Genomic DNA, 16,094 nt, shown 5'->3' on the forward strand with positions numbered 1-16,094 from the left:
TGGCTTAGTATCGCAATATTTCATAACAAGTCATCTCAGGGTTCTGTGCAGAAAAAAAAACCAAACAGGTTCTATTTAAAAATCTAATCCCGGCCAGTTTAATCCAGTTAAATTACAGTTCACTCTTTTCTAGTTGGATTAAAATCCAAATGAGGTCAGGAAGGAGTCCACATGGGCTGTGATGTTAGCAGACGACACTGATCCGTGATCAGAGTAGGAAGCAGGTGGAAGAGAGCCCAAAGAGGTGGAGGTATGCTCCACCAAGACAGAATAAAGTTTTCAGCTTCAGAATAAAAGTCAAGTTTTTTCTTTTTTTTTTTTCTTTTTTTTTTGAGAAACCAGATGTTTACATACGTTTAACCCTTTTTTCCCCCCTCACTGTCTGACATTTAATCCCACTAAACCTTCCTGACTTCAGGTCAGTTAGGATTCCCAAAATTCTCTCAGTTTGCCAAATGCCTGACTAATGAGAGAGTGAGAAAATATTTTAGAGAATTCTTTACTACTTTCTTCAAAGTCACATGTGTACATGCACCTAGACTGCTATCCATTTAAACACTTGGGGAAGCCCAGATGGGGATGTCGAGGTGTTTCTTTTGTTGAGTGGTGCAATAGATTCTTCTCTTTAGGTCAACGTTTCCAGAGTTCTCCGTGTGTTCTGGCCACCTCTTCCACCCTTCCAAAGAGACACCATGGAGAGCTGGTTGTGAGTTCATAGAGACAATAATACTAACTACATTGAAGAAACTGTTTGGTTTAAAAAAAAGAAAAATCAGTTAAAAGATAAATGGTATCTGCACGTATGTTTCCCATCATGTAGCATGGAGGAGGAAAGTGTGATAGCTTATTGTCTCATTAGGTACTACATCGGTGACGGTTTTCAGCTCCTTGTCACGATACATTCATTTCTGCAAGACACCGTTTCCAGTACAACCAAGCATGCATTAAAGAATCATTAGTGCGCTGCAGTATTATCAACTCAGCAGCAGATGGTGCTGTTGTCAAAACTCAAAGATCATCTGTGAAACTGAAGCCAGTTAGATGAAAATATGTGACATTCAGACCAGATAAACACGTGCACTCAGTGCTGGCTCTAGCCATTTTGGTGCCCTGGGTGAGATTATGGTTTGAGAATCTTGTTTTAGTCTATTTTTTTTTAATATAGATATGCTATTCTAGCTTTAATATGTTCTGTGAACTTGAAAAAAGGTCAACTATATGTGACAACGTTGCAGTCAAATGAAAATTGACATTGTGTGCAAGTTATTCAGATAGTTATCTGTCACTGTAGTGATTTAGAGATGCTTAAAGGTTTGGCCAATATTCTGGTATGATAAATGTGAGGACAGATGGACAATAACATTCCACATTAACAGACCAGAATGAGCTGCACGGGTAACTGATGTGAATATTGTGATACAGTATTTGCAAATATTTGATAAAATTATACCCAAAATTTGTCTGACCGTATTGACATTACAAAACATGGCTGCTGCTGTAACACAGCTACAGAACTCACAGGCTTCAAGCTGCAACTCACTTGTTGCCGGACGTGTAGCTCTGCAGAAGCCTGTTAATCACTCATTCATTCAAATCAGGTGTGTCAAAGCAGAGAACCAATTAAAACACAGGTAAGCAACCCTGGTCCTCGAGGGCCACTATCCTGCAGGTTTTACTCGTTTCTCTGCTCCAACACACCTGATTTGAATCAGTGTGTCATTAGCAGGTTTCTGCAGAATATGAAGAGGTAATTTAACCACTGAATCAGGTGTGTTGGCGCAGGGAACCAACTAAAACATGCAGGATAGTGGCCCAGCAGGACCAGCATTAGACACCACTGATCTAGCTGCTGCATCAGACACCTCCTCCTCCTACTACTACTACTAGATGTGTTCAGCATAACATAAATTATAATCTACAGCAGTAGATAACACCCTGGAACCCACATGATTAAGTAAATGAGAACAAATTATTCATGGAAAATTGATGAGTGTAGTTGGGAGGATAGTTAAAGAATACCAGGTGTACTGAGTTACTGATCATGGGAGCTGAGGAAACAAACTAATTGTCTCCAATTCAGGAAACAGAAACAACCAGGAGGTCCGGGTCAGCCAGCACCTGCAAATCTCTTTAAATTGTGTTCCAAACACAGAGAAAAGATGCTCAAAATCAGTTGCCCAGGTTACATGCTACCATTCGCCTCTAGAGCCAAGTTAGGTTCTATTAGGACCTAACACAGTTATTGTTCCACTTTCTCAGAACATGGAACCGCTCACAGAGAAGCCCAGGTCAGGCAGAAGGTTTGAACCAATAATCTTCCTGCTGTGAGGTTTCAGCTCACCACCCCACAGTTTTATGGTCACTGTTAGTTTTTTTCCTTAAACCTGTCATGCCATGGGCACACCAGCAGGTGACACCGTTTTCACAGCAATAAAAAGTCAGGCTGCTAGATTTAAAAAAAATTTTAAAATGCAGTTTTATTCAGTAATTCAGAAATCAAACGCGTCCTGTGACAAAGTGGAACTGCAAAGTATCAAAAAACCACACCTGGCTACACGTATGTCACGTAGTTATTTTAAATCAAGTCTTAAAAACAAGGAGAACCTCATCAGCAAACCCGTGGTTTCGTTGGAACGTTGAATCGTCTGAGTAAAGATGCTGCTTCATTTGTGGTCGCCGTGGTAACCACACACCTGTTTGCCACTCCTGACAGCGCTCCTGGTAAGACAGGCAGATAGAAACTCAGAGTAGAAAGTAAGCCTCAAACAGCCACTGTGTGAAAAACTATAAGTTGTAATGAGAAAGTGTAAGAGGCAGAAGTGGATCATCAACACACGTCATTTTTTTTAATGTCTTTAGTGTTTTATGTAGGAGATACGAGAAGTTAAAAAGACACCTCTCTTCCAGTTTTGAAGACAAAACTCTGAGCTTAGATACGATGGAAGTCAATGAGAGTATGGAGGTGAGCATTCTGCACTCTGAGGAAAACTGAGAATCTTATAGCAGTGAGAAGTAACTGTATAAAAGAAGACAAAAATATTGACAATTTGATGTAAAAGGAGTTTAAAGTTGGTGGGAATAAGTTGTCTGCAAAACTTTTAGACAGTTTAGACAGCTTAAAATTTAGTTTGTAACTTTGTCAAACTCTAAGATGAACGTTCAATAGTAAAACCTCTAAAAATCAGTGTGTCAAAAAAACAAAAACAGCATAAAATGTCAAAATGTCAGTTCAGACATGTGAAGTTCAACTTTCTGTGTCTAGTTTAAACTTTAAATGATGTTTCTTCTGTCTGAGCTATGGAGTCCAAATCTCATTGTTGTTTTTGGAGATTTGTTTTTTTTTTCTTTACAAGTTTTGTCTATCCTGTACAATGTACAAAAAGTCATAGCATACTGTTCTGGATCAAGCTGCTCGTTTTGATGGGTTTTTTTTTTTCAAAACTGAGACAGAAACAGAAGAATAATGAGCAGATAGGGATAATTAGCTTCAATATTAATGTAACAGCACCCTTATTGAATAAATTAAGTCTGAAAACTTTACTTTTTTTACATTTTGGCAGAACTATAAGTATTATTCTTAGCCTATTTTAATGATTTATTCAATTATCATGGTATCTTTGTTTAGGATAAGATGTACTGTGTGTAGAATAGGATTAAATATATGTTTTGCTTTTCTTGAATTGCTCCTAAAGCACACAGATGACTGCTCTGGTTGGTTTCTGTTGGGTGCTGTGTTAGTACAGCGGTCTGAATGACCTTTACGTAGTTCATGAGTCCTGCCCTGTTTGCTCTCTCAGGCTCATTGTTTAAACTGTATTATTGTGCTCTGATGCAGGATCTCTGCTTTGACTGTTTGAAGACAGGTCTGACGGGGATGTAAACATAAAGGAGGGGAGGGGGGTGACGTCAGCAGTGGGTCCAGTCAGTAGAAAGGCTTCCTCTCCTCCTCCTCCTCTCATCATCTCTGCTGCTACTGCTGCTGCTGGTCCATGCTCCCCTGAGGTAGGACTTCCTCTGTTTCTGTCTTCACTATAACTTCCAACATCTTTCAGGAGATTTCAGAGTGAATGACCCGCTGCTGACCCGTCTGTCTCTCTCTCCTCAGGAGGACCTGCCTTTTTTCCATGCTGCAGAGCTCCTTTCAGGACTAACACCATGGGGGGACTGGACGCGCTCCGGCAGTTTAATTTGCTCAAATGGCTAAGAGAGGAGAGACAGTCCAGGAAACTGATTCTCTTCATTGTTTTTGTCGCTCTGCTTCTGGATAACATGCTGCTGACTGTGGTCGGTAGGTGCACTCCTGCAGCCCTGCAAAGTTTTTTTTTTTTCTTTTACACGTCTTTCTTTGAAAGTTACTTCATCCAAACGCAGCCCCTTCAACTCATATATTGTAAAATTACCTGACCAAACATCAAATTTCAGCTCTGGATTTGGTTTAAATTCCAATCCAAAAGACTTCAGACTTCTCCGAAAACAGATTGTTCAGACTTCGGTGTTTGCTTCTGAAAGGGAGGAAATGTTATTAGTCCCATCCGGCTCTGTTAGAGGGGTAAAAAAAAATACTCCACTTTTCTATCTGCCAGAAAATCTTTTCACTGATACCTGTGTGAGTGTGCGTGTGAACCTGTGTACAATTTAATACATCATAACAGATGTTAGATTGAGTTGGACGAATTTCTACCATTTTCAAAACTCATTATTGAGTGTTAATTCTTATTAATCCCAATTTCTTTCCAAAACAGAGTGACCAGGAGGATTTAATCTTTAGAATCTATACTGACATATTATCTTAGATTTTATTTTATTTCAGGGATTTTCAGTGCATTGTCTATTTAAGGGTTATCTTTCCTGAATAATAACTCCACTTAAAGGTGATATTTTTTTTTTAAAAAAAGAAAAAAAAATGTCTGTTTAATTATATGTATATACATTGAAAGTCCAGTTTAATTAATGTTTTACACAAATTAATGCACAAATTAAGAGACTTGTCTGAATTTCTAATCATGAGTCCATTTCCACTGAAACAGAAATAACTGAGCTGAAGATCAACAAGTCTCACGAGATATTTTAACATGTCTTTACTACGGTAAAATCCTAGCTTTTATTTTCTGGATGATTTGTAACATTTCAGCAGAAATCACTTCACCCTCAGACTTCACCTCTTAGAGAGCAACTTTAAAAGCAGATTCTTCTTTTGACAGAGTGAAGGTTTTTATTTTATGGTCGACAGTTTTTGAGTTAAAGAGAAACAAAAGCAGGTCTTCAACCATTAAAAGCAAGGAGAATGTGATAGTCTTACGTCATTTGAAACCAGCTCAGACCGCTGCAGTTGATGCCTGAGCCACATCTAAATGATAACCATTCGAACTGAGTCCATGAGAAGAACAAATAATTGTCATGGGAGCAGGAGTGCCTATGGAAAGTTTTCAAATGGGGGGCTAGATGGGGGCAACTGTTAACCAAAACCCAAAACAGAATTTCAGAAGCTTCGTTATGTCGTCTTATATAGGCTTTCTAAAAAATACAGCAATTGAGGAGTCAGGGAATCGCCTTCTGATAGAGACTTACTTTAGTTTATTTTACATCTTATTGAGAACAGCTCAGTCACTATTGAACTGACTGAAGCTTGTTCTCTTTTACATTTATATTTATAAAGAAATCCCATGCTTATAACCTCCTGAGAGCCTACGCCCTGATAAGGGGACATCCTTCACCTCAGTATTTTATTCTGTTCCACTTTGACCTGCTGTTCAAAAACAATATTTGTTTTTTTTTTTACATTTGTGAGGTTCTACTGATCCCATGTGGCTAAAGGGGATTAAAACTGCACACAAAACAAAAGCTTGGTGCTCAGGAGGATAAGACTGTCTAGTCAAAGGACGGTAGTTAAGGGGGCACCAATTTTTAAGGGATAGCTGCCCCCCCACCCCCTGGCCCCGCCTCAGGGGCACCCCTGCATGGGAACACAGACAGAAGTTTTTTTCTAGTCTGATCTGTTTGTTTTTAATCACCTGCCACCAAAAGGTGAAGGTGGACAATGATGTTATTGCCCCTGTCTGTTTGCTTGTTCATGTGTTCATTTTAATGACGCTTTCAGAGAGTAATCACGGGATGTACATGTACAACAAATGAATGGATTCAAGACAACCACCACAGCCAGCTGACCTTAAAAAAACACAAAGAAGGTTATAACACAACCAGTTTTACAGATATCTGGCTAAAACTTGGTGCGTTAGAAGCTCCTCAACACATATTTTAAGGCTGGCAAAGGGTGCCAGAGCTTTGTTTAAAATGTTGCCATTCACTGTATGGAGTCCATTTTTTCTGTCTGTTAGCAAAATACTTGACCAAATCAGCTTCAGCTAAATTACTTCTTATCATAAGATGATCTTCTGCCAAAGTCTAAAGCTTTGGTATATAAAGCAGCAGGTGATATGCATTCCTTTAAGGAATGCTAGACCTTTAATTACTTCTTTATTTAATTTATAAAACTGTGAAATAAAAGCAATAACATTTGGCAGGATTTTAATTTTTTTCTCTTTCTTGGATCTTGTTCGACGAACTTCCGGATCAGTTCATTGATGCCAGTGAATATCGGCCTTGTCTCTTATTTTACTTCTTTCCCCGCCAGTTCCCATCATTCCCAGCTACCTGTACAACCTGGATGAGTCGACAGACACGGCGGTGAAGAACACCAGCCTGCTGCAGCAGGATCCTCCGGGGGCCTTCCACGCCGTCGTGTCTCTGTATGACAACACAGTCAAGCTGTCGGGCTCCAACTCCACGGTCAGGCCCACCGACCCGGCTCCTCCGACCCCTCCTGGTACCCAGCCGCCGCAGAATTCCTCCGACTGCCCCCAGTCCACCAGCAAGCTGCTCAATGAAAATGTCAAAGTGGGAATGTTGTTCGCCTCCAAAGCCACGGTGCAGCTCCTCACCAACCCCTTCATAGGACCACTCACCAACAGGTAGACTGCTTATTCCTCTTTAAGGCATGCTTTAGTTAGAAATCACTGTTTTTATGTTAGAACTGAAGCTGCAGTTTATTCTTGATTGTAAAATAGTCTGCTCTTGGCTCACAAGCAACACTCAAAAGCAACATATGGAGAAAGAAACAACTTTAAAGAGGTTGCAGGTTTCATTTTATGCAAAAATTTTACTATTTTACGCTCAAGAAATTATATTTAATGATCACTTAAGGAGTGAAGTTGAAACTGTTTTTTTGCAAATTTATGAACAGTTGAAAGCTGAAATTAAATTCTTCATTACAAACAACTATTTAGACCAGGAATGGGCAACCCTGGTCCTGGAGGGCCACTATCCTGCATGTTTTCCTTGTTTCCCTGCTCCAACACACCTGATTCAGTGGTTAAATCACCTCTTCATGTTCTGTTAATCACCCATTGATTCAAATCAGGTGTGTTGGAGCAGAGAAACAAGTAAAACATGCAGGATAGTGGCCCTCCAGGACCAGGGTTGCCCACCCCTGATTTAGACCCTTCTTTGTTTCTGCAAACAGCATATCTACAAAGCTTAAATGGCCACCTGTTTTCACCCTTATACATTCAGAGTTAAAACATATAAGTATTTGTATTAATGATAACTTTTATTTATTTATTTTTGAGTGTGGGGTGGGGGTGTTAGCAAATGATATGAGAACAGAAAAATGTTTAACGTGATTATGACTGTCGTGGCAGAAACAACAGAGTACCGAAGACCCTGCTTGTTGATTCCTATCAGTTTATTATAAAAAGAAATTTGGAGCTGAAGATCCCTGGTTGAGGCCATTCCAGGCTGCAGAATATGTCTGCCCTGAGGTAGTGGGAGAATGTATTTATACAAGCTGAAAGCTTATCAGAAAGGTACAAGAAGCCTTTTTTCCAGAGCTGGAGGGTTGTATCAGTGAGTCACTTTGATCTGATCAGAATCTGATCAGATCCTCTGTTCTGCACCCAGTGAAGACATGTCACTAAACCTTATTTTTCCACCACAATCATGAGGTAATTTTATTCAGTTGATAAAGAGGCCTCTTTTGTCAGTGTACCGTAGATAAAATCCTTGGAGGAATGCATATCACCCACTGCCTTTCATGCCAGATTTTTAAACTAATCTCGACTTATGTTAGGAAATTATATCCAATTTGGTCAAATCTTGAAATTAATGTTATGTATGATCGCTCACTGTGTGCTGTGAATGACTCTTGGCTACTAAATAAAACTTTAGCTCAATATCTGAGTTATAGCCATTTTGTGTTAATAAAGATCAGTTCGCTGTGGCAGGCATCTTGAATTGGATTTACTCTAAAAGCTAATCCATTGTAGATGTACATCCAGTGATTATTTTCTGATAGTTTCCTTAAAATCCATCAAGTGGTTCATGAGATATTTTGCTAACAGACCGACAAACAAGCACACACAGGCACTGGCAAAACCTGTGTGGCTTGCATTTCAGTGACAGGCAATAACTAGGATCAATAAAACCAGTTAGTTGCTCTAACCAGTTAAGTTAAAGCAACTAATAAACAAACTGAAGCATTTTTTTTATTTAAGCTTTAAAAGATGGTTACGTGGTGGTTATTAAAAGAGGTCAGATGACTGATATGAGTTTTTCAGCTGAGCTTCTCTTGATTTATCTTTGAGCATACAAACGTGATTTCTTTTAAATTCTCCATAAATTTGCTTTTCAAATATCAATGCTTTCACAGCTACTACTACAGATTAAAAAGCTTTTAAAACGTGAAAATTTGTTACCAAATCATTCCATTCTGTCATTATGAGGGGGGATATTTTTCTAATATTTAATGTATATTGAAAATAAGTCACTGAAGAACAAACATGGAAACCAAAAGGGAAGAACTGGGAAATACAAAGTCAAAATGTCACCCATGTAGGCATAAATATGAAAAACTAATAAATAATATCAGACTGTGAAACATGCAGACATTTAATAGGTTTTAACCCAATTTGGAATCAGCTTTAATTTGATCTCTGTATGGAAGGTTAAATTCCAGCTGTCCAGTGTGTCGTTAACTGGACAACAGATGCCAGTATTCAAACTTTTCTGTATTAACTTCATGTTCATCTATGAGGTGAACTTTGAGGAACTGTTACAGAGGGGTGCAAAAGTGTTGAATCTGCTTTAAATTCTTCTTTCAATTTGAATATAATCGACCCACGCAAAAGACTTCAGATTAATGAACTTGAATGAAGGGGAAAAACTTGCTTTAAATGGATTTGACAAACATAAAAGTGAAAAACGGTGCTTGTGTATGTATCCACCCCTCACCCCCAAAGACAAATTTTCATAATGCCATCTTTTGGAGCAATTACTGCAGCTTCTTTGGGTCTATACAAGCTTCGTACACCGAGCCACTGGATTTTGTTTTACCAAATCTTTATGGCAAAGCTGCTCCAGCTCCTTCAAGTTAAATGGGTGCTTTTTGTTTACAGCAACCTTTAAATCATAGTGTATTCTCAGCTGGACTGAGGTCTGGGGCTGGAGTGTTTAGGTTCATTCTCCTGCTGGAGTGAGAGGTGGTAAATTTGTGACAGACATGTTTTTTTTTATTTCATGTCTTTTTAGAATAGTTTAAAACATGTTCTTTTCCTCATTTAATCTCAATAATTTGGAGTAATTTGTGTAGGTCTCTTACTTGAATTCAAATTGAAAATTTATTTAAACTCCACGTTGTAAGACGACGTCCGTATACAGAGCTTAACCGGAATTCAGACCACCTTGTTGCAAGTGCTTAATGTGCTGCTGCAGCAAACGCCGAAGAGAAAAATGATAGCATACCGTAAATGCAGTGACACGGGACAGAACATCACAGCTGTAGGCTTCCTGACAGCCCCAGGCCCAAAACTGTGGCTCAGATTTCCTCTCGTTGTTTGAGAGGTTGTTTGTGGTCCTATCTCTGGCCACATCCAGCACAAATGCGAGAGAAGGAACACTAACAGACTCCCTTCGGGACTTTCAGGACCCCAAAAAATCAAAGACTGCACATCGTAAACATGACAGCTTGATGTCGTTTTGTTTAGTTTAATGTCACATCAGCTGCGACAGATCTAATCCAGCTGAAATCCTGATTATTTAGCTTTGCCTGCATGCACGTGCATTTATCTGATTGTGCACGGATGGCAGCACTGTCAGAGAGAATTTCAGCCAACTTACAGGTTGTGACAGATGGGGGAAAAAATCAGGACTGTGTTTGGTTTTAAAAATGGGAGCAGCCATTAACCTTAGCTGGGAATAAAAAAAGAAAATGGCTGTGGTTCAGTATTTTTTCGGGTGTTCAGAATAGTCTTTCAAGATCGCTTGAGCCATCTGGGTATTTGATGATGGCATTTAGAAATAATTGCTGGTTCTACATCTCAAAGCTGCTCTAATCTGTCTTTTCATGCATCAACTGAATACATGTGGTATAACAGAGATGCTTGACTTGTTTTTTTTTTGTTTTTTTACATCATAATTAACAGGTTTGAGCTGGTTTTTATCTCATGAATACACTTGCTAAAACATGCTAACTAAACTCTTTCCCATGTGTAGTGGAGTGTTTCTGTAATGTCTGCAGTAAAGTCTACAGCCTTGGTTCTCAAACTGTGGTCTTCAGGAGAACTCTAACGCAAACATGGGCAAAATAAGCACCGGGGACCCTTAAGTAGACCCTCTCAGTCTGGTTCTTCGCTTCTTAAACAAAACAGCTAAAAAAAAATCTTAAAAAACCCAAATTTTAGTCATAAATTATGAGGAAAGTTAAAGGTTTGTCTATATGTGTTTGCAGTTTACTACAGAAAGCATTGTTTACATTTTTGACTAAAATAGGTCTAAACTTTTTTTTTTGTTACGATTTCAACACTCAAGATGTTTTGTCAAACAAGGCAAAAGATGGTCATCAAAAGAAAATGCCATTTTAAATAGAAGTTTGTCTAAAATAACTGTGATAAGTATCAGTTCACAAGTAGTATGTTTAACCTGCTAGGCCTATATTGTTTTGTTCTGACTAAATCTGACAGCAGCGCTAAACTTGTCATCTCTAGAAAATGAAAAGAAAGTCTGAAGGGGTTTTCCGACATAACATGCTCACCAATCTACAAATATGCAAGAAATGTTATGTTCTTGGCATTATCATGCAAAAGAGAACAAGTCTCTGTGTGTTTGCATATGATGGTATGTTATATATGATAGACGGAGATAACATACTGTTCTCTGGTTTCAGTTCCCTGGCTCTTTATTCCCTTTAACTAAATCAAAATGGCCATGCAGGAAAAGAATGTTGCCCATCCCTAGGAGAATCCATTACTTACAAGTTAAATAACAAGCTAATAGATCATCATAAGCAAAGCAAACACTGGGATGTAAAGTTGAAAGGAGCCAATGGCAACAAAAGGTCCAAATCGGGGATAAAATTTTATTCAGTTCTTCTCAAATCTGCATTGAGTTGTTGTGGGGCAGAGGAAGAGGCTAAATTGCACTTTATGTGACGCTGTTTTCAGTAACTGGCCAAACCCCAACCATCCTTCATCCAGGGTTAAGGGTTTGGCCAGTTTTCTCATTTCTGTCAGGTACGACTAAAAGCCAGTAAGCTGTTTTTAATGCCTGTCGTATTGGTGGTACTTGGAGAGCTTAGTACTTCCTCAGGTGATACTTGCTCCAAAAACTTTGAGAACCCCGTGGTCTGGAGCATCTATGAATGGTGTTCTACCACATAACTGATAAGTTTTATAAATGATCCCTGTTAAATGTATAAAATTAAAAGAGATTTTAAAAGCTTAAATCTACAAAACAATCCACATGTAATGAGTGAGTTTAGGTTCAGTGGTTCCAAACGTTGGGGTCAGGACCCAACTGTGGGTCATGAAACACCAAGAGAGAGACCTGAGATGATCTCCACAAATCAGATTACATGTAAAAAGGATTTATCATGGCATATTTTAACCATTATCATAAAGCATAAACACAGTAGTCATACATTAATTCATGCTTTTGAGGCAGTTTGTGTTGCCATTGTGCCACTGAATAATAGGGTTATTAACAACAGCTGGATATTTAAACTGGTCTTATTTAGTGTCACATGTCTTTGCTTTTGTCATTTTGTTTTTTGGAAGCTGTAAAAATTTGGGAACCACTACTTTAGATTAAAGTGCTGTTTTGTTTTGTTTTGTTTTTTAGTGTAAATATATCAGTTAATTACTTATGATCCAATTTTACTCAAGGATTGTTTTGTTTTTGCGTTTTTTTTTCCAGCTCTTGAATGCATTGATGTTGCTGGCAGTTGACTTTTGTCTTTGCAATCTGTTCAAGATCATATTTCTTTCTGGATGTTGACGATGTGAGAGGACACAGTCTTCCATCTTCCTTTGTTACTGAAGTCTGGTTGGTGTTTAGATGCTTTAAAACTGCTCAGTTTGGTTTCTTGTTGTCTGCATGTTGTTGCTGTCCGTTTCAGAGCTTGTCAGTAAACATTTTTTAATCAAAGAAAATTAAGCTGTGTCCACTCTTGCAGCTTTGTGTGCAGCACCATTATTTAAAAAACAGCATTCAGACTCAGTTGTTTAGTTTTTATCATGTCTGATCAACTGAGACTTTTAAATCCTAGTTCAGTTTATGTTAACTTTCATTGTATCTTTGTTTGTTTTTCCTCAGTTTATCTTGTGTGTGCGTTTTTCATTTAGATGTTTAGATTCATGATTTTATTTAGATTATCTGTGTGTGTTTGACTCTGTATTTTTGTGTAAAATGTTGTAAAGCACTTTGTTTTGCCTTGTTGCTGAAAAGTGCTATATAAATAAATTTGACTTGACTGTTGTTGTCATTTAAGCCAATTGGAACCAACAATAAGTAAACTAGAGAAAGCCCAATAAACACATTCATATCGCACTTCACCGCATGAGTTTGCAGATTTAAGGTCCCCCAGGAGGTAAATTTAATGTTCAGTGTAGCGCTTTGATTAGTTTACCACAGCAGCACTGTAAACTTACTGTATATATACTTGGCCATCAGAAAGCGTCTGACAATGACTAACTTGTAAAACCTGTAGCTGCTACAAAAACTTGTCAATTGATGATTATGAACTGCTGACATGAAAGACAGGCAGTCGTGTGTATGTATGTGTCTGCTGTGGACAGATTTCTGATCAACGTTGCAGAAGTAAGAGCTGAACGTACGTCTACAGCTGATAAACGTTTGGAGTAAACCCATATCAAGATGGCCGCCACAGCTCATCAACCTTAGCAAACACAAAAACAGCTATAGCTGTCATTTCAACAGATGCTGAGCTAGAATTTAGTGTAGTAGCAGCTGAAGGTTTATCAACGATACATACCCTGATTGCAAACAAATTGTGCAAGATCTTTTTCTTTTATTTGAACCTTGTACTAATAAATAATTAGCGTTTTAATCTTATTCTGGTACCTTCCTGCCTCTGAATGTTAGGAGGTGGCTGGAAGGACAGCAACTGCAAAGTAGCTCCAGACTTTAAAACAGAACAACATCAGTGAGAAAACATTGAAGATTGGTACGGTGACGCATTTTAAAGTGCTTCGTACGACATAATGTGATCTGCTGATAAACAGCCATGAGCCAACCCAGTGTCTAATCAGGTTGTGTAAAAGCTGCAACCACAGATGAAAACAAAGCAGTTTTACTATAAATGCTCAATTCCAAAATTGCAATGTGCATTAAATGGTCACAGAATTCATGATTAAAGCTATTAGTTCAAGCCTACTCTAGTTTTCCGCATATTTACTAATTAAGGGAAACTACGCTGTTAAACTTGTAACACAAATTGATATGAAACGTGGTGGCTAGATTTTTGTCCAACAAAGTAATGTAGAGAAAGGTTCAGCCATTTTGAACTGGTTTTCTGTTTAAAAGTTGGAAGTAATGGATATTTTACCATACTCCAATTAAAATGGATCACATTTGCCAGGCACATATGGGTAGAATTAAAAATAGTAACCTCATTTGTACTAAAGAAAATCGATTAAAATTAATTTTTAAAAAGTGCTGACAGTGTCTGTGAGACTGGTGCTTAAAGTCAGCAGAAAACTGGATGTTGTTATAATGTCAAAACGGAATAAATTCATCTTTGCTTACAATAAAAGCCAGTGTTCAAATATTCTTAACAGAACATCAGAGATTTTCTTAGATAAAAAAGGTGTGACTGCTCCAGCATTACTGACATTTGTCTTGAAACCAATGTTTAGTGTCTCTGATGGGCACTCATATGTGCAGTAATTGAAGCAAAGAACACGGTCCCATTATTCACTGTTAGTCACCTTCCTGCAGAGGACAAAGAAAGGCAAGTGAAGTGTGGCACAGATCTGTGAGGGAATAAACCACTCGTGTTATACCTCCTTAACTCAAAGCTTTTTTATGCAAATGTTGTTGTTTTTTTGTATTGTTACTATTTATGTTTTTTGCTGTAATTTTTCAAAACTGTTTTGTCATTTACATGATGATTTCATTTGACTTTGTAGCTGTGCTACTGGTAATTTTGATACAATATGTGTAGAGGGAGATTTGAATTCCCTACGCTACATCAGGCTGACTGTAGAAACCATGCAGAAACCATCTCTTTTTTAAAAAATAATAAGATCCAGTACCTGGAAAGTATGCAGCAATTTAGGTGTACTGACGTCATAAGTGGAGCAATAGTGTTATCAGGCAGTTGCCACAGTGTCCAACAGTCGGTCAAAACAGGAAGTGAAGGTTACCAGACACAGGCATTACCAGAAAGATGGAGTTTGGTAGGGCTCACATTAAGGATTTTCATGAGGTTGGGTTGTTGTGTTGTGAAATTGCCCAGTTTGTGCAGCATCTAAATGTCACTGTGGCCCAATTTTGGTATGCAAGAGCACCCACATACTGTGAAATTCCAAGCATTACTGGACCCCATGGCATCTGCACCTGCCATCTTGACAAGGGTATTGTCTTCCTGTATCGTGTCTCTGTGACCAGCATTTTCACCCACCCATACTTAGGCTGCCGTTGCCCGGAGTCATGGTCTGATGATGAAGGGCGTTGTATCAAGTCCAGTGATTCATCTCCATTTGCAGCACCAGGGTTGACCATTGTGGGCGAGTTTGATGGCAAAAAGGGGAGATCAGTCCTGTAAATGTTGTGGAGATGCAGACCAGTGTTACTCCTGGCATCATGATGAGGGGATCCATAAGATACGACTTCAGGTCACCCCTGGTAGTGATTTTGGAGGACCATGATGGCACAGCAGCACATCAATGACATCCTGCTTCCTCCTCCTGAGGCAGCACCCTGGTCTTTCAACAAAACAACACTGGTTCACATGAGGAGTTCCTCCTGTGGCCAGCCGGGTCCCCAGTCTTTCTCCAGTCAAGCGTGTGTTTAATCATCTCAGATGTCAACTCAGATCCAGTGCCAATCTGCTGGAGGTCCAGTTACAACAACTGTGAATCAACTTGCAGGAGAGGCTGTATCAGTTGTAAAACTCTGTTCCACACAGAGTTGCTGCTTCTGTGCAGGAGTGCCACGCCCTCATGACGTGGGACCAGCAGTGTGTCTGTACTGATAACTCTGTTATCCGTTAGCTCTGATATTGTAATCACTGCAATAATGACATGACCTTTAAACACATGCAGTTTAATTTAATTTCCATGTCTCCATCTGGGTACTTTTTTAGTCAGGGCATAGTTTGTTTAGACATGATAAATAAGGAATAATGTTTTTTATGACAGACTCGTAATGTTTGCTTTTATTCTCTGTGTCCCTTTAGAATAGGATACCAACTTCCAATATTCGTTGGCTTCTGTATTATGTTTCTCTCAACTATCAGTAAGTTTGATCAAATTTTTTTTTTTATTATAAGAAACTCAGAATGCCTTCCTGGTGCCTGGTGGCTCATTGTTTATATTTTTGTTCTTTTTCCTGTTGTCAAGTGTTCGCCTTCTCATCAAGCTACGCTTTGCTGTTTCTGGCCAGATCGCTTCAAGGTGTGGGCTCGTCCTGTTCATCAGTGGCTGGTACTGTCTTCTTCCTCTCTTTTTTCCCCACATAGTGCTCTGAACAAAACCAAAACATTCAAGTGTTATACTACTTAGGTTAAAAACCTAAATTCCAAT

The 16,094-nt window shown here is 38.8% G+C and overlaps 1 protein-coding gene across 2 annotated transcripts in view; it reads left to right on the top strand.

Moving 5' to 3' along the window:
- The first annotated feature begins 3,710 nt into the window (after positions 1–3,710).
- slc18a2 (solute carrier family 18 member 2) overlaps positions 3,711–16,094 on the top strand; it is a 28,188-nt gene continuing 15,804 nt past the window's right edge. The window contains exons 1-5 of one of the 2 annotated variants that reach the window (XM_017421644.3): positions 3,711–4,002; positions 4,106–4,288; positions 6,632–6,968; positions 15,749–15,807; positions 15,912–15,995. In XM_017421644.3, the coding sequence (XP_017277133.1) occupies positions 4,156–4,288; positions 6,632–6,968; positions 15,749–15,807; positions 15,912–15,995 (613 nt within the window). In that variant the 5' untranslated portion in view covers positions 3,711–4,002; positions 4,106–4,155. Of the gene's footprint in view, positions 4,003–4,105; positions 4,289–6,631; positions 6,969–15,748; positions 15,808–15,911; positions 15,996–16,094 lie in introns of those variants that run through there. The other variant, XM_037973377.1, reaches the window with a different exon arrangement.

The sequence above is a fragment of the Kryptolebias marmoratus genome, linkage group LG22, assembly GCF_001649575.2.
Source record: "Kryptolebias marmoratus isolate JLee-2015 linkage group LG22, ASM164957v2, whole genome shotgun sequence".
In the NCBI taxonomy this organism is placed as follows: domain Eukaryota; kingdom Metazoa; phylum Chordata; class Actinopteri; order Cyprinodontiformes; family Rivulidae; genus Kryptolebias; species Kryptolebias marmoratus.